At 41.6% G+C, this 19,885-nt stretch overlaps 2 protein-coding genes, 1 long non-coding RNA gene and 1 pseudogene across 3 annotated transcripts; 1 reads left to right on the top strand and 3 right to left on the bottom strand.

Moving 5' to 3' along the window:
* Nucleotides 1–530: 530 nt before the first annotated feature.
* On the bottom strand, nucleotides 531–6,640 carry LOC121711520. The gene is made up of 6 exons (XR_006032354.1): nucleotides 6,130–6,640; nucleotides 5,280–5,409; nucleotides 3,739–3,787; nucleotides 1,094–1,163; nucleotides 792–902; nucleotides 531–640 (listed from the first exon to the last, which is right to left on the bottom strand). It is a non-coding gene; the product is annotated as an uncharacterized LOC121711520 (long non-coding RNA).
* Nucleotides 6,641–7,471: 831 nt separating this feature from the next.
* paqr8 (progestin and adipoQ receptor family member VIII) lies at nucleotides 7,472–11,921 on the bottom strand. Its single transcript, XM_042095182.1, has 2 exons — nucleotides 11,654–11,921; nucleotides 7,472–10,407 (listed from the first exon to the last, which is right to left on the bottom strand). Exon 2 carries the CDS (start codon nucleotides 10,251–10,253, stop codon nucleotides 9,171–9,173), a length of 1,083 nt encoding a protein of 360 aa, XP_041951116.1. The 5' UTR covers nucleotides 10,254–10,407; nucleotides 11,654–11,921; the 3' UTR covers nucleotides 7,472–9,170.
* A 2,338-nt stretch (nucleotides 11,922–14,259) lies between these two features.
* Nucleotides 14,260–16,276, top strand: LOC121711686 (DNA-directed RNA polymerase III subunit RPC9-like). The gene is made up of 6 exons (XM_042095481.1): nucleotides 14,260–14,484; nucleotides 14,607–14,643; nucleotides 14,860–14,955; nucleotides 15,085–15,179; nucleotides 15,545–15,602; nucleotides 15,933–16,276. Exons 1-6 carry the CDS (start codon nucleotides 14,477–14,479, stop codon nucleotides 16,062–16,064), a joined length of 426 nt encoding a protein of 141 aa, XP_041951415.1. The 5' UTR covers nucleotides 14,260–14,476; the 3' UTR covers nucleotides 16,065–16,276.
* A 1,981-nt stretch (nucleotides 16,277–18,257) lies between these two features.
* LOC121711986 lies at nucleotides 18,258–19,295 on the bottom strand (annotated as a pseudogene).
* Between the last annotated feature and the right edge of the window lie 590 nt (nucleotides 19,296–19,885).

The following is a 19,885-nucleotide window of genomic DNA, read 5'->3' as shown; positions in this document are numbered from 1 at the left end:
TTTCTCCAGTTAATGGCTGCATACTCAGCAGTCGTCCCTGTGCCAGTCAAACTTGGTTCTCTCTTGTCAGACAGAGTGGGTGGGACCTGAACCGACGGCCCTGATTGGGCGACGGCAGCCTCAGCTGTGCCAACAGCTTGGAACAGCTCGCGGACTGTCTGGTATGGATGCTCCGCTGGCTCTGATTGCTCAGCCTGTGCACGGGATTGAGGACGCTGGGAATCAGTGACATTTGTTCCCTTGATACACTCATACGGATGCTCCATATCATCATCATCCTGGTCCGTTTCAAAGGCCTCATCATGAGTCTCCTGATAGGAATTTGGGAGTGAGGAATCCAAGGTATTTGGCTCCCTGATGAACGCATAAAGATGATCCTCTTCATCATCCTCCAGTCCCGGCTCTGAGTATATGTGGTGTGCAGAATGGGTGTGAATGGCATCGGTCTCATGTTCTGTGCTATTATAAACCATGTTACCGGTGCCCTCAAAACCATGCATGGAGCGTCCTGCTTGGTTAAGAAATGCAGGGTGTGAGACAGAGGCTATTCTGGTTTGGTTGTGCAGATGTTCCAAATTCTGGGCAAACCTGTCATATTCGGGGGTAGCCCATGTCCCGCTAAAATAGCCATGAGATAGGCCTGAGGACATACAGAAGTAAAGATTTAATGAGTTTAAAGAGTTAATGATGGGTTATGGTAAGTGAAGGTAAAGAAATAATCGACGTACAATATTGATTTAATATAACAAGTTTTCAAAAACTACATAACATTTTACAAATCCTGCCCCCACCTCGATTATGTGCGGAGGTTTTGGTCTGCTGATTATGAACCATAGTTAGACTTCTCATGGGAGGGTTGGGTCTTCTTTGTGCTTCCCAGTTGTATTTCTTAACACTGAAACCTTAGTGAAAAAAGAATCATTTGTCATAAGGCAATAACCATACAAGTTTCTTCCAGATACTTTAGGGTCTATTGCATTTTTTTACAGACATCACGTTTCAAAGGCAGATTGAAGCCTGAAATATAATACTAAAAAGTCCTGCAGCATTCCAAGTAAATTACAGCATCAACCAATTGTAATGGTTTACTCACAATTGTCATCTGAAATTGAGAGGTGGGATGCATTTAGCTCCAGCGGTCCACCCACCTGCTGTGTTGAGACCTGAAATAGAACAGTTTGATTAGCCTGCATTTAATATTTGGTTTCATTGTCCTGACTCAATATGTGTCATGTCTATGATCTGACACCCTGTGTCCATCATGAAGATGACTAAAATGTAGCAAATTCCTTTCAAGAGTTTAATGTGTTTTTCCTAAAATCCTCTAAAGTCTGAATGCTGATGTCAGAAACAGTCAGCAACATCCTGCAATTAATGAGCAATTTAATACCTCAGGTGGTCATACTGATTTAAGAAAGCATAGATAGATAGATAGATAGATAGATACTTTATTGATCCCCAGGGGAAATTCAAGGTCTCAGCAGCATACAGACAACACAAACACATTCTTTAACAGCAGAAAGAGTAATTAAAGTATATAATATTAAAACACAACTAAGCAATAAGGACAGTAGAAGATAAAGAATATGCTAAATATACTAAAATACAAATTATACTAACTAACACTTAATCTAAATCAATTCTAAAAACAGTATCCACATAGTGGTGATTAATCAATCAGAGGCACTTGCAATGACTGAGGCAGGGACTGAGCCTGTGAGTCTCTGTGCATAGTAAGGTATGGTAAGGTGCTCTAAGGTGCTCTGTGTGAATGAGTGTCATGGTGGTAGTGCAATGGTGATAGTGGTCATGGTGATAGTGCAAATGAGTAAGTCCAACAGTGTAAAGTCTATATATCTATATATTTAACTATTTAAAGAAAATGTATAAGTGTGGCCACAGTTCGGCTGTGGCATGGAGGGGGGGGGGGGGGTGGCTATGCATATGTGCTAACGCAAACAGTGAGGCATAAAGACAGTGGTAAAAGTGGCTAGTGGACAGACAGTATCCAAACATGGAGGGGGTGAAGAGGCAGACAGACTATGCAGAGAAGTCTATCTCTCCTCTTCCCTTAAGTGATGCATTGAACAGTTCAATGGCCCTGGGGACAAATGACTTTCTCAGTCTGTCAGTTGTGCAAGGCAGTGAGCGAAGTCTCCAGCTGATCAGGCTCTTCTGCTTAACAATAGTACGGTGGAGTGGGTGACACTCATTGTCCAAGATGTTGATCAGTTTGTTCAGGGTCCTTTTGTCAGATAATGAAGTGATGCACTCCAGTTCAGCTCCCACTACAGAGCCAGCTTTACTTACCAGCCTGTCAATTCGCCCAGCATCCTTCTTCCTTGTGCTTCCTCCCCAACATACTACTGCATAGAAGAGGACGCTGGCAACAACAGACTGGTAGAACATCCTAAGGAGCTTACTGCACACATTGAAGGACTGCAGCCTCCTCAGGAAGTACAGCCTGCTCTGCCCTTTCTTGTAGAGTGCATCAGTGTTGGCTGACCAGTCCAGTTTATTGTCCAGGTGGAGACCCAGATACTTGTAGGTGCTAACCACCTCCACATTGACCCCATCAATGTGGACTGGTAGCAGAGTGGGCTTAGACCTGTGGAAATCCACCACCATCTCCTTGGTCTTTGAAGTGTTAAGTTGAAGATGATTGAGTTTGCACCATTGCACAAAGTCCTCCACCAGGCTCCTGTACTCCTCCTCCTGCCCGTTCCTGATACACCCCACATTTGCAGTATCATCAGAAAACTTTCGCATGTGGCATGACTCGGTGTTGTAGCAGAAGTCAGATGTGTACAGGGTGAACAGGACTGGAGAGAGCACAGTTCCCTGTGGCGCTCCGGTGCTGCAGATCACAGTGTCAGAGAGACAGTTCTTCAGTCTGACGAACTGTGGTCGCTCGGTCAGGTAATCTGTAATCCAGGTTACCAGGTGAGCGTCCACACCCATCTGCAAGAGCTTGTCTCCCAATCTGAAGGGCTGGATGGTGTTAAAAGCACTTGAGAAATCAAAGAACATGATTCGCACAGCACTTTTCCCCTTGTCTAGGTGGGAATGCATTTCACGACAGAAACAGACAGACAAGAACAGAACAAATGAGAATAGAATGAAATCACTTCAACCCTTCATGACCTTGTCAAACAAGTCATGAGTGATATATATACATATATATATAGTTTATATATTACATACACATATATATATATATATATGTATGTAATATATAAACTGTCATAGTAGCAAATGTGTTGAAAGAAACAATGACTGATAATTATGACTAACTAGACACTGACTGACATGACATGATTTGGCATATGTTATTATTATATTATATATTGTGGTTATGGCAGTCTCATGATGGAGAGTTAAAAAGTTAACATTGCAAACCATCATGAGAAGGTACAAATATAGATCTAGAGACTATCTGTATTTTATGATCCAGTGACAGAGATTGTCATAGATTATTTTAGATTTTCAAATTTATGTAATTTCATTCATTTCCTAATTATTGTAAATAAATGGAAGTGAAACTGCTAAATGAATAATACTAAGTTTGACTAGGCCTACATTTGATTTGGAGTATGCTGAGGCAGATGGTTATTTTGCTGACTGGGGAAGCTCTTTGTAAGAGAGCTGGGAACTCTCTGGAACTAGTGTAGTAATTGCTCCCCCTGCTGGCTGTGCTGACAACATTGCTTTAATATGTTACGATATTTGAACTTGCACCTTTTGTTTTAGGGATGAACATGGTTGACCTCCTGCTGCCGTTGTGTGACTATAAAAGAAAGAAAGAAAGAAAGATCTATACAAATGTGTACATTTTATTGACAAATTGTTTTACATAAAAATGTTTAAATATTATTGACACCATTATATTGTTTATTATTTATCTATGATGTATTTGTTTATTTGTTTTGTTTTCTGTGTTGCTTTGTTTTGTCATAGACTGTGTTGGTTGTCATGGCATACCTAAGATGACTTTTTATCTGCAGAACCTATCCCCATTCCACTGAGCAACCAAACCAGTCTTGCAGCCTTCTCATGACAAAGAAAACAGAGCTCTCTAAACATATGCCTTTGGTGCTGCTCTCATGTAAAGTCAAACACTCATCCGAAACTTTTATGTGCCAATTCAACAATGCTTTCATCAATTTTACACCTGAGCCATCCTAACATCAAGGTCATGTTAGGTCACATTCCAAGGGAATACGAGTCCTAAAATGATGAGCTCAAAATGTATTATCTTAGTTCTTCAGAAAAAGGGAAATGACCATGGTGGAGTGTACACCATCAGAGCTAATTCTGATGGAGGAATTGAATTGATCATTTTATTGAACAACAATCAACAAGAAGTGTTCAAAAGGATAAAAACACACCATAAAGCCCAAATGCTTGTTTCCAATGTGGTCCTTAAGATGGAAGGGGAGTAACAACACATTGACTAAAACATTGAGGACAAAGGGGAAAGGGGGCAACTAATAATCAAGACAAACAAGTAAAAACCAATCAAAAACACAAATAGAATTTTTTTTTAATAAATCCAAAAAAACAAGAGCTAAGTTCCCAGACAAACAAGACACACAAACAGACGGTAACAATATTCAGTACTCAAGAAGGATGACATTGACACCTGCAGTATATGTGTGATGTCTGTGTGAAAATGAAATTTGGGAACCAGAATTTCATTAATCTCTCTCCAAAGTCCACCAAATTTCTAAATGGATTATTATAGCCCACATGTTAGTCTTGATTGATGTTTATGTTGTGACGCATTCATAAATTAAGTATTTGCACACATCCACATATTCACTATTGTTATAACCTAATTATCTCCTGATCACGCTCCACCCATTCAAAACTCATCATCACCACTCTGATCAATGGTCATCAACTTCATCTCTCTCACTTGTTGAACTGATTCAATTGTCTTATTCAAACCCTCCTGTTTGGCTATTTGTTGTGAAGTCTTGGTTTGATAGGAGGACTTTGTGCATTAACCTTTTTTGTGAAATCTGACCTTCTCAGTTTCGCACTATTACCCGATTCTCAGTGTTCTTTGTTATTGCCATTGTGCTAAGCTTTTATTTCGATCCAGTTTGTTTTCACCTGTGTGCAGTTCCCTGATTACTCTGTGATAATCTTTTTCATTTATTTACAGAAAGCAGGGTAAGAATCACTAAGTCATTATTTTGGTTGTTAATGTTGGCCAGTGGTATGTCATGGTAATAATATTTTCAACATGAAAGAAAGGCCTCTGGTGGACTTACCTATAACATGAGGAACACAGAGAGAGTAAAATGATGCATAGGAGCAGAATCAGTACGGACAAGAAGAGGACAGGGGGTGATGTAAAAGCTGCTGCCCATGCTGTGATATGGTCATCAACAGGAGCCATATCTGAGGTGATATTACAGTCAGAATAATCAGAGACAGATAGCCATTATCACAGGATAATGAAGTGATTATGTGGTGCCTTTTAGGGGAAACAAACAACTCATACTGTACATGGATACAAATTATGATTTTAAACAACAGTGTCCTGTATTTCGATGTGAGAGGTAAATATTTAGTTGTCATAAGAGTTTGTCATGTGCTAAAGACAGAACAGTCATGTAACAGATAAAAGAATGACACATGATACAGACAAACAGAATATATGGTCATATGTTACACCACAAAAGCCAAGATCAGTGCTGTAAATGTTGTATATTTAATCAAAGTCCATAGGTGTCCCTGTGCACAAACCTTCAGTTAAACAGGTGCAGGTGAGGCAGGTAAGTATAATCCAAGAGTGAAAGATCAAACGCGTTTCGCTTAGCGCTTCATCAGGTTCGCTGATGAAGCGCTAGGCGAAACGCGTTGTTCGTTCTACAATAAATATTAAGTTACAGTGATCAGTGTGCGGTGATTTTTGATCTTTCACTCTTGTATATTTAATGTCGTGTATGTTCATGCCTGAGGTATGGAGGTCATGAATTTTACTTGTTTAGGTTCCTGTTAATCACTGCTGTTACATAACACCATTTCTGGGCAGCTCCCAGCACTGTAAATATCTCACACTCTGTGTGTGCACTAAACACAGGGATTGGTAATCAATATGATTTCAAGGTTTCTTACCTGTGCCATGCAGTTGTGATGCTGGTCGTCACACATAAATCTGACACGCATAGGTCTGATGTGTGGCTACATTCTACACTCTGATTGTGAACTGAGACACCAAGACCCATCAGTATGCACAATCAATCACGTGTTCCTCAGGCGAGTGAATGTGGCTCCTGATCAAGATAGTAGAATGTTCTAACATCCAGGTGCCATTGCCACTGACAAACACAGAGTTGAGATTTGAGGCATTCTTTGGTCCATGGTGCCTCACAAAGAAAAAAACGTAAATTGTGGTGCATGTTCCCTTCTCTGTGTTCTATGCTACAGGTACTACAGGTGCTAAAAACAACCTTGTTCTCTTTTGTCAGGGATGTTATCGTCTGTCTGAAGCTTTAAGCTTGAAGCGTTAAGCCCTCATTCCATTCCTCTCTGTCACGTCAAAAAAATGCACCCGCGGTGTGAAGTCCAAAACTCCGCTCTAGCATCTCCGTCACTCCCAATGGCTATTAGTGGTTTATGGGTTTCAACAGCATGCCTGAAAAAGGGTCTGATGTTGTCCACCTTTTTTGTTTTCTAGATGCATTAGGTAGGCTATTTTCTTGTACTTGTGGAGCCATTATGTCTAGCTCATCCTAATTCCTGAGAAAATGAAATAATCACATTCATTTGTTAGTGACAACTCCTTGGTGTAGGATTTGGCAATGTAAAAGCTTAAACACCTCAAAATTCAAAATGTTCTGGACATTGTATGACCACATCAAAAACAATTTTACACCCGACAGAGTACTACTACTTCTACAAATCTACAAGGCCTGAACAATGGAAAGGAGAGTTCTAACTTGACAAAGACCTACTTGACAACATTCTGAAAAGATAATATGGGCACATGTTCACATTCCCATCTTTGATATTCGTAGAGTTCATTTCACTCAGTCACTTCAGGGCAGTGGAATCCACTGAGTGAGCAGTTGCTTTAAATCTGTGAACATATTTCTCTATTTAGGTTAAGGAGGGCTGAGTTTGTAAACTGCAAGTGGATGATCTGATTAGATTTACATCCTAAAACTCATAAGATCGTTCTTTAACAAGAAAATTATTGTGCCTTTTCCAAAACCTTTTTTCCTGTTGGTGAGGGAGTAGTGAAAGTTCTCCAGATTCATTCTAATGCTCTCATAGTCAGGAGAATGTACACAATGCTGTTGATATAAAAACAAATATGAACATGATGCCAGGGACTATTTGGCAGCAGATATGATGCTATTGTAACTGGCTTAAAGATTATGTCAGTGGATTTCACAAATTCAAGGGGTGATGATTGCTGCAAAGCAAAATTGAATAATGAGTGAAAATTATTGGACTGGTTTAATACATAATCATTTTTATTGCATATGATATGTGATCAGACAAAAAAAGTGTTACAATGTTACAACCCACAGACATTTCAAGTCATGTTTTTTTTGTTATAGCTAGACCTAGTTACACTCAGTCTGTAAAATAATCCTGAATTAAAAATACATTGAAGCCACGATACAAAAGTGTTGGTTTGTTTTAACAAGATCGCTGAGGTAATTATTCAGAGGTTACACAGTATGTGACTGTAGTATGTACCCAGTTCTCAAATGTATTGATATTAATTGACATAATACCAAGCCTGGATGAGAGAGAGAGAGGACGGAGAGAAAAACACATGGCCATAGTCACATGGTCAGAGAGAGAGAGTGTGAGAGATGACCTCATCCTGGCCTGTTTTATAAAGGTGAATGCAACTTCAGTACAGGCAGTACAATGCGGCCTTGTTGCTGATAAACATGAGAAGTAAGCAAGACCAGATTCATGTTACTCTGAGTAAATAAGTATCTATTTCATTTCTTATAGTGTGAGGAATCTACATGGACTGCTTTGGATATTACTGGACAGTCTTGTAGGTTGCACTCTATGGTCAATATAGTAAACAATGTTAAATTCTGTGATGCTGCTCTGGACCCAGGAGGAATTAATCACAAAATGTAAAACATATGACTGAATTGTTGGCTGTTTAGCCCTGCAAACAGCTTTGCCAAAATACTGCTTACAATAGGTTTGCATACCAAGGTACTCAACAGCTTTCTTTGTTCTGTGTTGAATGAAATCAGAATAGATGTTTAATCATGTTTTAACAATATGTAAACAGTGCATGTTGCCTGTACGACAAGCATTACAAAAAAACTCTTGCTAGAGGAATAGCCTTCAGAGTTAGTTGCTAGCAGCATAGCCTTCAAAGCACTTGCATTAAGACAAAGGTACTTCCTAATTGGACCAGAAGCAGATTGTCCAATCAGATTGGTCATTAACCAATTCTAAAAGCTAAAAGAGAGAAAAAAAAGACACATCTGCAAAAAATAATAAAAACAGATGTCTTGGTTCAAACCCCCTCTTCTACCACTTCCCTCTCTATTAGCGAGTGAGGTTTCGCTAATTTTTTTTTTTCACAAAAAAAAAAAAACCCTAATCCAGCTTTATTCCTCCATTCAATCTTTTTAGGGACGGCGGCTGACCAGACTCCAAAGCTGGCTTTCAAGTAGGCCAGAGCAGCCGGTGGTTCCAGGAGGAATGTTGTCTGAGCTATAGATTAAAGCACAATGGAATGAACACAGCACCCACCAGGGTTGCCACTGTAAACTCACAAATGCTGACCTTTTTTTTTGAGGGGCTGACATATTAAGACGATACAGCCAACACACAACAGAACCCAAATAAATTCAATCCTCTTGCATGTGCTTTAGAGCTCTCTATCTGATAGCACTGTGAAAGACTTGGCAGTATTTCAGTTTTGATTTGCAACTGCACAATGGCAAAGTGGTCTGGAAAATTTTAAGTTAATCGTTCATATGAAAACCATAATGTGCATACTATATGTTATATTACATCCATTTATTTATAAATAATCATATGAACATTTCATAAATATTGCTATGTTTCAATACAACTCTTAAGTCAGTGGTATCTACCCATCTTTACTCATAGCAAATTGAAATTTAGTCTAAACAAGATAAGAAAAACGGTGAGAGGTTCTATGGCTATTTGTTCTTCAGCTGCTTGTGAACAGTCCTGTGCATCCAACCTGCTGTGGCCAAGCAGCACAGCACCAGAATGAAGAAAGACACGCTTGCTTCCACAACGAGCTCTTCTCCATGTACCTCCAGGATGGCTTCCCTCCGCGCAACGAAGTCCCTGAAGAGCGCTTCCAACTGGCACATAGTGCACATCGACAGGAAGAGGTGGAACACCTGATGGGCGTGGCCGACGATGTCACAGTGGCCTGGGAGAAAGCACTCTGGGAATGGGTAGGAGAAGAAGAAGGCCGCCATCAGGAAGAAAGCCACCTGGCCGGCGTGGAACGGCAAAGCTGCGTCCCGCTCCCAGTCGCCCATTACCAGGCGCTGCACCACGGGGCTGATGTCGAGGAAGTACGCCAGGGAGGTGGGGATGAGCTGGCACACCTTGCGGTGCAGTGGGTACGGCCGACGGTAGTGGGCCTTGGCAAAGCAGCAGCAGGCGCAGGAGAGCCATGCCAACAGGGCGGCACCTGGGAGGAAGAAGGTTCCGAGGCCCCCCGTGTTGCGCCAGGCTGCCTCGGCGCAGTAGAAATAGTGGCCCAGGGCGCAGCCATACTGGTAGACGGCCACGCCCACGTAGTCCAGGAAGAAGAGCGAGTAGTGGGCCAGCTCGGAGTGCGACTGCAGCAGGTGTGCCGCCACACTGCATGCCAGGTACGTCAGCGACGAGAGCACGTACAGAGCCAGGGGGAGCACAGAGAGGTCCAGCAGCAGCGGGTGCCCGCCGTCGTCGCCGCTGGCGACGGCCAGCAGAGCCCAGCAGCGCAGCAGCAGCACAGGTGCGGCCAGTAAGTGCGTCCACACATTGAGCGACTCGTTATGCCACTGGAAGACGCTCAGCAGGTAGCACTTCCAGGACTGGCCTGTGGGCCGGTAGCCGGACAGGATGTAGGGCTCGCGGAACAGGCTAGGGACGTCACCGGCCGGCACAGTGGGTTTTGGGGCGGGGAGGGTGGGGAGGGAGGTGGACAGCCGCGGCAGGTTGCCCAGCTGCTTCACGGTCAAGGACAGCGTGCTCAGGCGTTGCAGGATGACTGTTGACATGACGACGGTGGAGTGGGGAGGGGATGGTGGAGAAAAACAAAAGCAAAGAAAAAAAAAGAAAAGGGAAAAAAGGAAGGAGACAGGAGAATACAAGACAAAACAAAAGAGCAAAGAGTGAGCAAGAAAGGGTCAGGAGGAAGATTGTCCAGATGTCCTGTGGATAAATACAAGGTATAATTACATGGAGCTATAGAGATACGCACAGTATCTCTAGACCCGATTATGTTCATCATTTTTTAAACTTTGGTGCTATCTAGTGAATCGGCCTACTTTTCCACAATTTTGTTGAATGTAACCAAGCATGCCCCATCAACTGAGGATGTTGCATGCATAACTGAACTGTAGAATGACACAATCATTCCAGTACACAGAAAAAAAATATTTTATAATATTTTTTTGGTGTCAGCTCCTAACCAACATTTCAGGTTCTGAACAGAGTTTGTTTGGTTGAAATGCTCTGGACAGTTCGATATCTGAAGCGTGAACGTGAACAGAGACAATTCTTTGTTGTAGGAAAAGACCTATGAGACACTTTTGCTAAACATGTAAGTTCAGTAACAGTTGTCCGACAAGTCCTCAAAAAAATGACTTCCACCGACATACAAATGGGACTGAATTGACTGAGATTCTTTCCCCATTTTTTTGTAAAATGCACCTGAGAGGTTCTCAAACTGGTAATTGCATTCTGCTGATAAATGATAGTGTCTTCAAAACAGACAGTATGTTTGCACCAGGTTGTTATCACATTTCTTATGACCCAAGGGAAGAAGTTGGTGTCCAAATGATGTTCACACCCATCAAGACATTTGAGTCCAAGGGAAAGATTGTGCAGTCCCTTATCGTTATTATTGTTATTTCTGAACAAGTATTGTTGGACCGACAGGAGGAGGAGTAAGGTGTCAACATCACCCCAGGCTGAGGAGATGAAGAAACAGCAAGAAAAACTTTTGTGGGTGCTACCTCATTGTCATGTAGTAGATGATCACATAAGATTAAGATTTAAATCAGTGTCTCTCACTACATTTTGTTGTAAAGCTAGTTGTACAGGTTTTGACCTAAAAATGAATGTTCACTGCAGTCACTGCTGCGACAGCCTAGTTGTAGGCTGGTCCCTGAGGAATTACAAATCAGTGGAGAGTAGGCTAAGTGTCCATTATCTCAGTCCATGTCTAAATGAATAAAATACAGACTGATTTGATGCTGACTTTACTCACATGGTAATATCATGAGGAAATGGTTCTGATTTTATTCCATTTTACAGCAATATAGACAATGTCCCCAAATTTCATTCACATCTAGCTGATAACATTCCTAATGCAGGCTAAAGGTTAGCAACGATCAGTATTAGGCTAAACACAATTTTACCACTCCTACATTTATACGAACGGCAACTCACGTACCTTAGTAACACCAATTCTTTCGAGAACACCTGTTGCTTGTTTGCGCTTGCAGTCTCCTCTAGGGCTTCCGTAACAGGGGGCTTCAGACCTCCATTCTCGAGGTAAGCCTAACTCTATAACCCTGTGATTTAGATGAATTCGCTCAGTAGCCCACTGCAAGCTAGTGTGTGATTGTTGACATTTTCGAGTAAACTCAAATCACGAGAACGCTGAGCTGAAGCAGCGCATATGTGCGCTCTAGAGGCAGGGCGGAGTTGGGTTGAATGCCTTTCAGTACTAAACACACCCACCAACGTCTCAGTTGAGGCGTCAGCTCCCTATTAAAATGATAAAATAAAACCTTAAGTAAAACAACCTAGCCACGTTAGATCTATGACACATTTTTAATTAGGCATTAATTGACAAAATGCTGTAAATATGCCGAAGTTAGCTTCATTGGTTGTCTCTGCCATTTCTTAAAAAGGCAGCCTAGAATAGAAGAGCCAATAAAAAAAATAAAAAGAACAAATGTAGGTAGGTAGATTTTTACCAGTCAGTCATTTCCAATGTTTTATGCTGTGGTGTGCTGGGGAGGCAGCATTAAGAAGAGGGATGCTGGGTGACTGAACAGGCTGGTAAGGAAAGCTGGTTCTGCTGTTGCCATTGAGCTGGAGTCACTCACAACAACTGCAGAGAAATGGACCATGAGTGGGATGCTGGCGATCATGCACAATGACCACCACCCACTACACAGCACATTCAATAAACAGAGGAGCATAGTCAGAGGCAGACTTCTTTTACTGTCATGCTCAACAGACAGGTTGAGGAGGTCCTTTGTCCCCAGGGCCATCCAACTTTTCAACACCACACAAAAGGGGAGGGGAGAAATGGACTTTTCAGCATGAGCCTGTCTCTCTCAGCCCCTACCATTATATCACTTTGTCTGCTGTACACCTGGCTGTCTTACAGGCTATTAGCCATCCTACACAATCTGGACTGTGGTCATATAACATCTACATATTTTCCTGTTTTATATTGTTCTTAAAGTATATTATTTTTTCTTGTTTGTCAAGCAATTCTATTATGTTTACATTCTTGTCTTTTCATAGTCATAGTTAAAGTTTAATAATAATAAGCAAAGCTATTGTACTGTTGTTCAATCCCTGCACTGTTCACTTTTGCACTACCTACCACACACTCTACCATAGCACCATCACATAGTCAGCCCATACCGGACCGCAGTGGTGTAGTCTACGTGATAGGCAGGACTACGCAGTATACCCACTTAAAAACCATCACCATCTCAGTATACCCACTTAAAATAGGCAAGGATATGTATTAACATTTGGGGTTGATCATACCCACTACAGCCAACTACTACATCATGGTATACCCACTACAGCCAACTACTACATCATGGTATATCCACTACAGCCAACTACTACATCATGGTATACCCACTACAGCCAACTACTACATCATGGTATATCCACTACAGCCAACTACTACATCATGGTATATCCACTACAGCCAACTACTACATCATGGTATATCCACTACAGCAGGAGTCTCCAACCTTTTTTCCTCCGAGCTACTTTGACAAAATGAACATGGCCAAGAGCTAAAGTAGTATGTATTATTCATATAGCTGATCTCCACCCAAAACAGCTGAATAAGTTTTGTATGCGTTTTAACAGTGGTGTAGGCCTAGTCTAGCTACGCCTAGGCCTAGATTATAGCTGACATGGTCAATTTCCTCTGAAAGAGTATCTATCGTCCTTAATGGGTTCCCTGCCTTTTTGTAATCAAATGAACAGTAATTAACAGGGAGGGATGTGTTGGGTGTGGCCAGTCCACTGATACTAAAGGGTAACCATGACTCTCGCAGCTTAAGCAGGGAGGTATTCCAAGAAGCCTATGTGGTTTAGTGACTGGGTATGTCAACTCAAAGTAAGTGGTAACCTCCTACAACAGAGCCCTATGGCAGTGTTTCTCAAAGTGTGGTCCGGGGACCACTGGTGGTCCGCAAGCTAGCCCAAGTGGTCCGTGAGCAGACGTAGTAAAATATAATATAGATGAGTTGTTTGCAATATTGAACCAACTTGTATGTAAATCCAAACATTTCTGCAACACTGCCTATGTAAGGCATGCCAGTTTAAATCATATGAATTCTCTGACACAATAAGCAAGGTGCAAATACAATCAAAGTGGTTCAGTGAGTAGGCCTATTGTGTAATTTACTATTGAAGTAGGAGTAGGAGTTTTTTTTTAGCTAGGTGGTCCGTGAGCCTTTTTTTATTGATTAAGTGGTCCTTGGTCTGAAAAAGTTTGAGAAACACTGCCCTATGGCATTGTTTTTTCCCCCAAGGAGAATGAAACCATACAGCTCTTCTATTAGGAGGTTTACCACTTACTCAGAGTTAACTTACCCAGTTTTGTCACTAAACACGTATTTCAAATACCCTTCAGGACGATAAAATATTCAGCAGAAAGAAACCACAAAAAGACTAAAACTACTGTGCATCAAACATTCTACTTGCATTGATTTCCCGGTAGATGGCATAATAGAGTCAAACGGCGCAGAGCCCTACGGTGGTACAGCTGTGAAACTACGTTTCCGGTATCTTTTTTGCATTTCTTACTTATTCGTGTGTTTCATCCATTACTTTTTTGCTTAAAATACTGCCTTTGTTTTTTTATACGTTTTATGCCATAGGCCTACCATCCTAGTGAACTTGTGCGACGTCATATGTGTCTGTGTTCTAAAGATCAAACTAGGAACTAAGGTAATCTAGACGTTATATTTGACGGGATGTTAAAGAAGTCGGACAACATCACATCAACATGGACGTGTAAGCAACATCACCTTCCTATTGATGGCATAAAACCTGTTGAGACGTTTGTGTTTTCCAGTATATAGCATTATTGTTTCCGTTTAATGTGTTGTTTAAACATATTGACATTTGCTTTTCAGGAGGGATGCAAATGCGGGAATGCTAAGCAACTATGAGGTGAGGTTACACACTGCCCATGTAGCACAATGCCAGCAAGGGCTCTGGCTACATGTCTTGGTGTTTACGTGTGTTGCCAGTGTTAATACGTTTCCCTCTGTTGCCTCAAAACGTAAATTGTTCAGTGAAAGTGACATATAAACAATCAATCCGAGATTACACCCCCTCCCGGTTTGGTTAAAATATTGAGCTGTGTTTGCCCATTATTTTTAACAGGTGTATCAACTCCTCACAGACCTCAAGGAGAAGAGGAAAGAGAGCGGTAAAAAACACAGCACGGGTCAGCAGAATCTGAACACCATTATGTATGAGGTCAGATGGCACATAATCATTTTGCCTGTACACATTAAAATGGATGTTATAACGAAGATACTCCCAGATACACACAATTTGACGTTTTATGCTCACTGACTGTTATTGTGTGTTTATCTCTGCCTGTAGACTTTGAAGTACCTTTCCAAAACGGCATGTTCTCGACAGAATCCCGAGATTGTGAAGGAGTTTCTCACCACCATGCGCGACCACAAACTCACCAAGTTGGTGTATTAAACAACTAATTTATGTGTGACCATGTCCAACTTCGACAAGGCAGTCAGAAAGATCTTTTTGCATTTGACATTTGCATCTAAAAGTACTGGGTGTTATTTTACTAATGTCGATTACGTTATCCTAGTTAATATCAATAGTAGGCTAGATACTAGTAAAAGATTTAATGATATTTCTTCCATTTAAAGTATTGTGACAGAGTTGACTGTGTATGCTATGTGCCTGTGGAGGGCTTGATTGGTGTGAAAAGGTGGTTTCCCTGATCAGTTACAGTTTTCTATAAAACTTCTGTAGGTTCATGTTTAGTTCTGGCAAGCAGACATTGATTAATCTATTATGTGTTATTGACCAACAGAGCAGAGAAGCTTCAGCTCCTAAATCATAGGCCGCAAACTGCTGTCGAGATCCAGCTGGTGAGATACTTTGCTCTTTCATCAGTTTCCTGTTAGTGTGCACATCTGCTCTGAGATGGCCTCAAAACCACTAAATGAGTTTTTTGGGTAAAGGAGGAGACACATTTTCTAAAGACTGAGAAAACACAACAACAATTAAGGAGAATCATGTTAGGCCTACTCTGGTTTCCCTTTGTGATCTCAGCAAAACTCTGAATCGACTGTGTCACACATTGACAAATGAATTCCACAGATGATTCTCTCTCTCTCTGTCTGTGTCTCTCTCTCAAAATATTTCTTTTGCTCAATAGCTTGCAGGTTAGTGTAGTTATGCAAACTTTGTCTGTGCAGATGGTGGAGGAGAGTGAGGAAAGACTGTCGGAAGAGCAGATTGAAGAACTCATCCAGAAGGTGACAGACGTTCTCCCAGGAGACCCTGCAGAAGAAGGGGAGGCCGATATGGAGGCCTCAGCAGACCAGTAGAACCCTTTCTTTCATTGTGTCCCGTGTGTGTGTGTGTGTGTGTGTGTGTGTGTGTGTGTGTGTGTGTGTGTGTGTGTGTGGATTTCCCTAAAAACAAATATATTTGTAGAAAGGAGTTTGTGACCAGTGTCTGTGTTATTACCACTGTTTACTAGTGTGAATTTTTTATTTAGAATTTTATTTTTACTGTCTGAATAAAAATAGAATCTCAAGTTGTACAGTGTAAGACCCTTTCTGATGTATTTGTTTTCAGTTATGTTTTGTATAAAATAATTCTGGAAATGGATAGATAGGTAGATAGTGGAAAGGGGAAACAAACATTTGAAGATGAATTAATTAATAATAATAATAATACAAAATTTAGTTATGACACACACTTACGGCTCATACATACAGTTGCGTGCATTGCAGTGTTGGAGACGCATCCCATTCACTTTACATGGGCTTACATCATCCGTTGCCGAACTGAATTGTGGGTCCGTTGCGTCGCTTTGCTCCCGTCGCTCGCGTTGTTTATATGTTATTTTAAGGGCCATATTTTGCACCCTGGCGCATGGCGTAAAACTCGTTTTCCACCTGGCGCAAAGTGTATTTCCTTATTTTGCACATTTAATTTTTAAACAATGCGCCCAGGGGTATGGCAATTAACACCCTAGGGAGTGGCCTAGCGCATTGTCTGAAAATCGCTATTGTACATCACCTAAAACACCTTACGCCACTGACCAAGAGAAACCTGGTCAGAAGTCTATGGCGAGTTGTTTATATGTTATTTTAAGAGCACATTGTCAACAGTCATATTGGCGGGTGCACAACGCACCATCCTTCTATCCTCCATGAACGCGCACCAGCGCACATCCATGCAAAACATTACAAATTACACGATTAGGCTACAATGGGAAACATAATTAGAATAAAGATATTACGAAATACATCTCACAATGCATTTGCAAATTGGTAATGACTGTTAAAAGTGATTAGGCGAGAGCACAGCTGAAGACGCACTATAAGCAACTCCTCTGCAGGATAAATGTTGTTTTATTCAGTCATTTGAAAAATATTAGGGTAAGTGTTGCTTTTTCCAGCCTATGTTTTCGATGGTAACCCATTGTCAGTCAATAGTGAAAGTAACTTACTGCCTATAACTGTCTTGTCATTGACTGACACCATGGTGAAGTTAGTTTCACTTTGCCAATGAGTTCAAATAATAGACGAGTGCAAATGTGTAAAGGCTATGCTAGGTTTTAGTAAAGCAAAAAAAGGTTTAGTGGAATGACTTCCATACGGTCTTGCAAGCAGACTCCTTTAAATGCGCCGTTGACGGTAAAGGGAATGACAGATGTCATTCTCATTGGTTTAAATGATGTTACGCTCCAAACACACCCATGACTGATTAAGAAACCTAGGAACACCTTGTTGCGCCATGCGCTCGACGTTTGATAACGAAAACACTCCCAATGTGGACTGGACATCCTACTATATTTGAATAAGCTTTTGACTAGTGATGATGCACTTTATAGCCCTAAAGCTATTTACAATTCTTGTTCTAAAATTCTACAATCAAGAAGCTTTGCAGAGGCCAATGGGTTGGTTGATTTCAGGCCAATAGCTAACTGGCCTACTGGTTAGCGCTTCGGACTTGTGATCGGAGGGTTGCCGGTTCAAACCCCGACCAGTAGGCACGGCTGAAGTGCCCTTGAGCAAGGCACCTAATCCCTCACTGCTCCCCGAGCGCCGCTGTTGTTGCAGGCAGCTCACTGTGCCGGGATTAGTATGTGCTTCACCTCCCTATGTGTTCACTGTGTGCTGAGTGTGTTTCACTAATTCACGGATTGGGATAAATGCAGAGACCAAATTTCCCTCACGGGATCAAAAGAGTATATATACTTATACTTATACTATAATTAATCACATGGACTATCACACATTAAGTCACTTTGGATAAACGCGTCTGCCAAATGAATAAATGTAATGTAGATCCAAAATAATCTACATCCAAGGGAACACTAATAATATTAATAATAATGTAATAAAGTAAAATGTTTAATTACAACACAGGAAAATAAAGCTATATGCAACTCTTCGATGGTGCCAAAATTCTGTTATGTTTATTATACAATGACTAGAATTCTTATATGTCTATGATATGATACAGTGCAGCCTAAACCTCTTACTTTCTGCATTTTTATTTGACCTCTACCACAGCCTGGTTCTTGAACAGTGTAACTGTTTAAGCAAAAACCTCTTAAGATAACAAATCAGGAGATATTTGAGAAGACTTATTTATCTGTAATGTCCTTTAGGTGGTCATCCTCCAGAGTCCTGAGTGCTGTTCCCTATTTTCTCCACTTTTCCAAAATGTCAAAAAAATTGTCTGTATGTGCAAGTATAAAGAAGTGGGTTCGCACAGGTATTGAGAAATGTAAAGCTATATACAATATTTTTGCTTAATATTGAAAAGCTATCAAGTTTTGTAGAGACCAATGGGTTAGCTGATTTCAGGGCAATAGCTAGTATCATTGCAAGATTATTCACATGAACAGGTAACCAGAGGATCCCAAAAGAAACTACAATGGCGGTCACCAGTTTGGTCAGTCTGTGGTCGCTGAAGAAGGCTGTCTGGTTGACCTTCTTATAGAGGCGGTAGTAAGAGCTCACTATGATGGATAACGGAAGAATAAACCCCAGCAGTGTCTCACACAAGAGCATGGCTAGATTATTCAGATCTAGCCCCGAGAACCGCCAGCAGTAGTCACCCTGTCCTTTCTCTACTATGTGGGCTCTGGCAGCTTAAGGGCTGGAGAGAATACATGCACATACCCACAGACAGAAGAGCAGAATTTGTTCTCCCTTCCTGCCCAGCTTGGCCCATTGGTTCCGATGAAGAACCACCAGGTACCTTTGGACACTCATCACAGTCACGGTCAACACACTAGAGTACATACTAGTGAGGAGGAGGAAGTAAAGAAACTGGCAGAGAGCTGTGCTGAAGATCCAATCAACGTTCAATCCATACAGGTAAGGAGATCAAATATAAGATGTCAGAAACGGCCAGATTCAGCAGCAGATGCAGGGTGAAGTTGTCCTTTTTAAAGTGGCGAAGGATGACCACCGGATGACTACAATGTTCCCAGGAATACCTATCAGAAAACAGAGGCTCAGCAACGTAGTGCTAACTTGGTTGACTACTGACGTGCTGGTGTAGTTTGAGTTTGAGTCGTTCAGAACCTGCATGTTGCCCCAGTGTAAGGTGTGCATCTAATGGATGTTAGAGACCTTGCACTCCTCCACCTTCCATTTGAAGATGCCCCACAGATGCTCAATAGGGTTTAGGTCTGGAATAATGCTTGGCCAGTCCATCATCTTTACCCTCAGCTTCTTTAGCGAGGCAGTGGTCGTCTTGGAGGTGTGTTTGGGGTTGTTATCATTCTGGAATACTGCCCTACGGCCCAGTCTCCGAGGGGATCATGTTCTGCTTCAGTATGTCACAGTACATGTTGGCATTCATGGTTCCCTCAATGAACTGTAGCTCCCCAGTGCAGCACTAATGCAGCCCCAGACCATGACACTCCCACCACCATTCTTGACTGTAGGCAAGACACACTTGTCTTTGTACTCCTCACCTGGTTCCCGCCACACACACTTGACACCATCTGAATCAAATAAGTTTATCTTGGTCTCATCAGACCACAGGACATGGATACAGTTATCCATGTCCTTAGTCTCCTTGTCTTCAGCAAACTGTTTGCGGGCTTTCTTGTGCATTATTTTTAGAAGAGGCTTCCTTCTGGGACAACAGCCATGCAGACCAATTTGATGCAGTG

This window comes from Alosa sapidissima, chromosome 6 (assembly GCF_018492685.1).
Source record: "Alosa sapidissima isolate fAloSap1 chromosome 6, fAloSap1.pri, whole genome shotgun sequence".
NCBI lineage: Eukaryota > Metazoa > Chordata > Actinopteri > Clupeiformes > Clupeidae > Alosa > Alosa sapidissima.
This window is presented reverse-complemented; position numbering and strand designations above follow the sequence as displayed.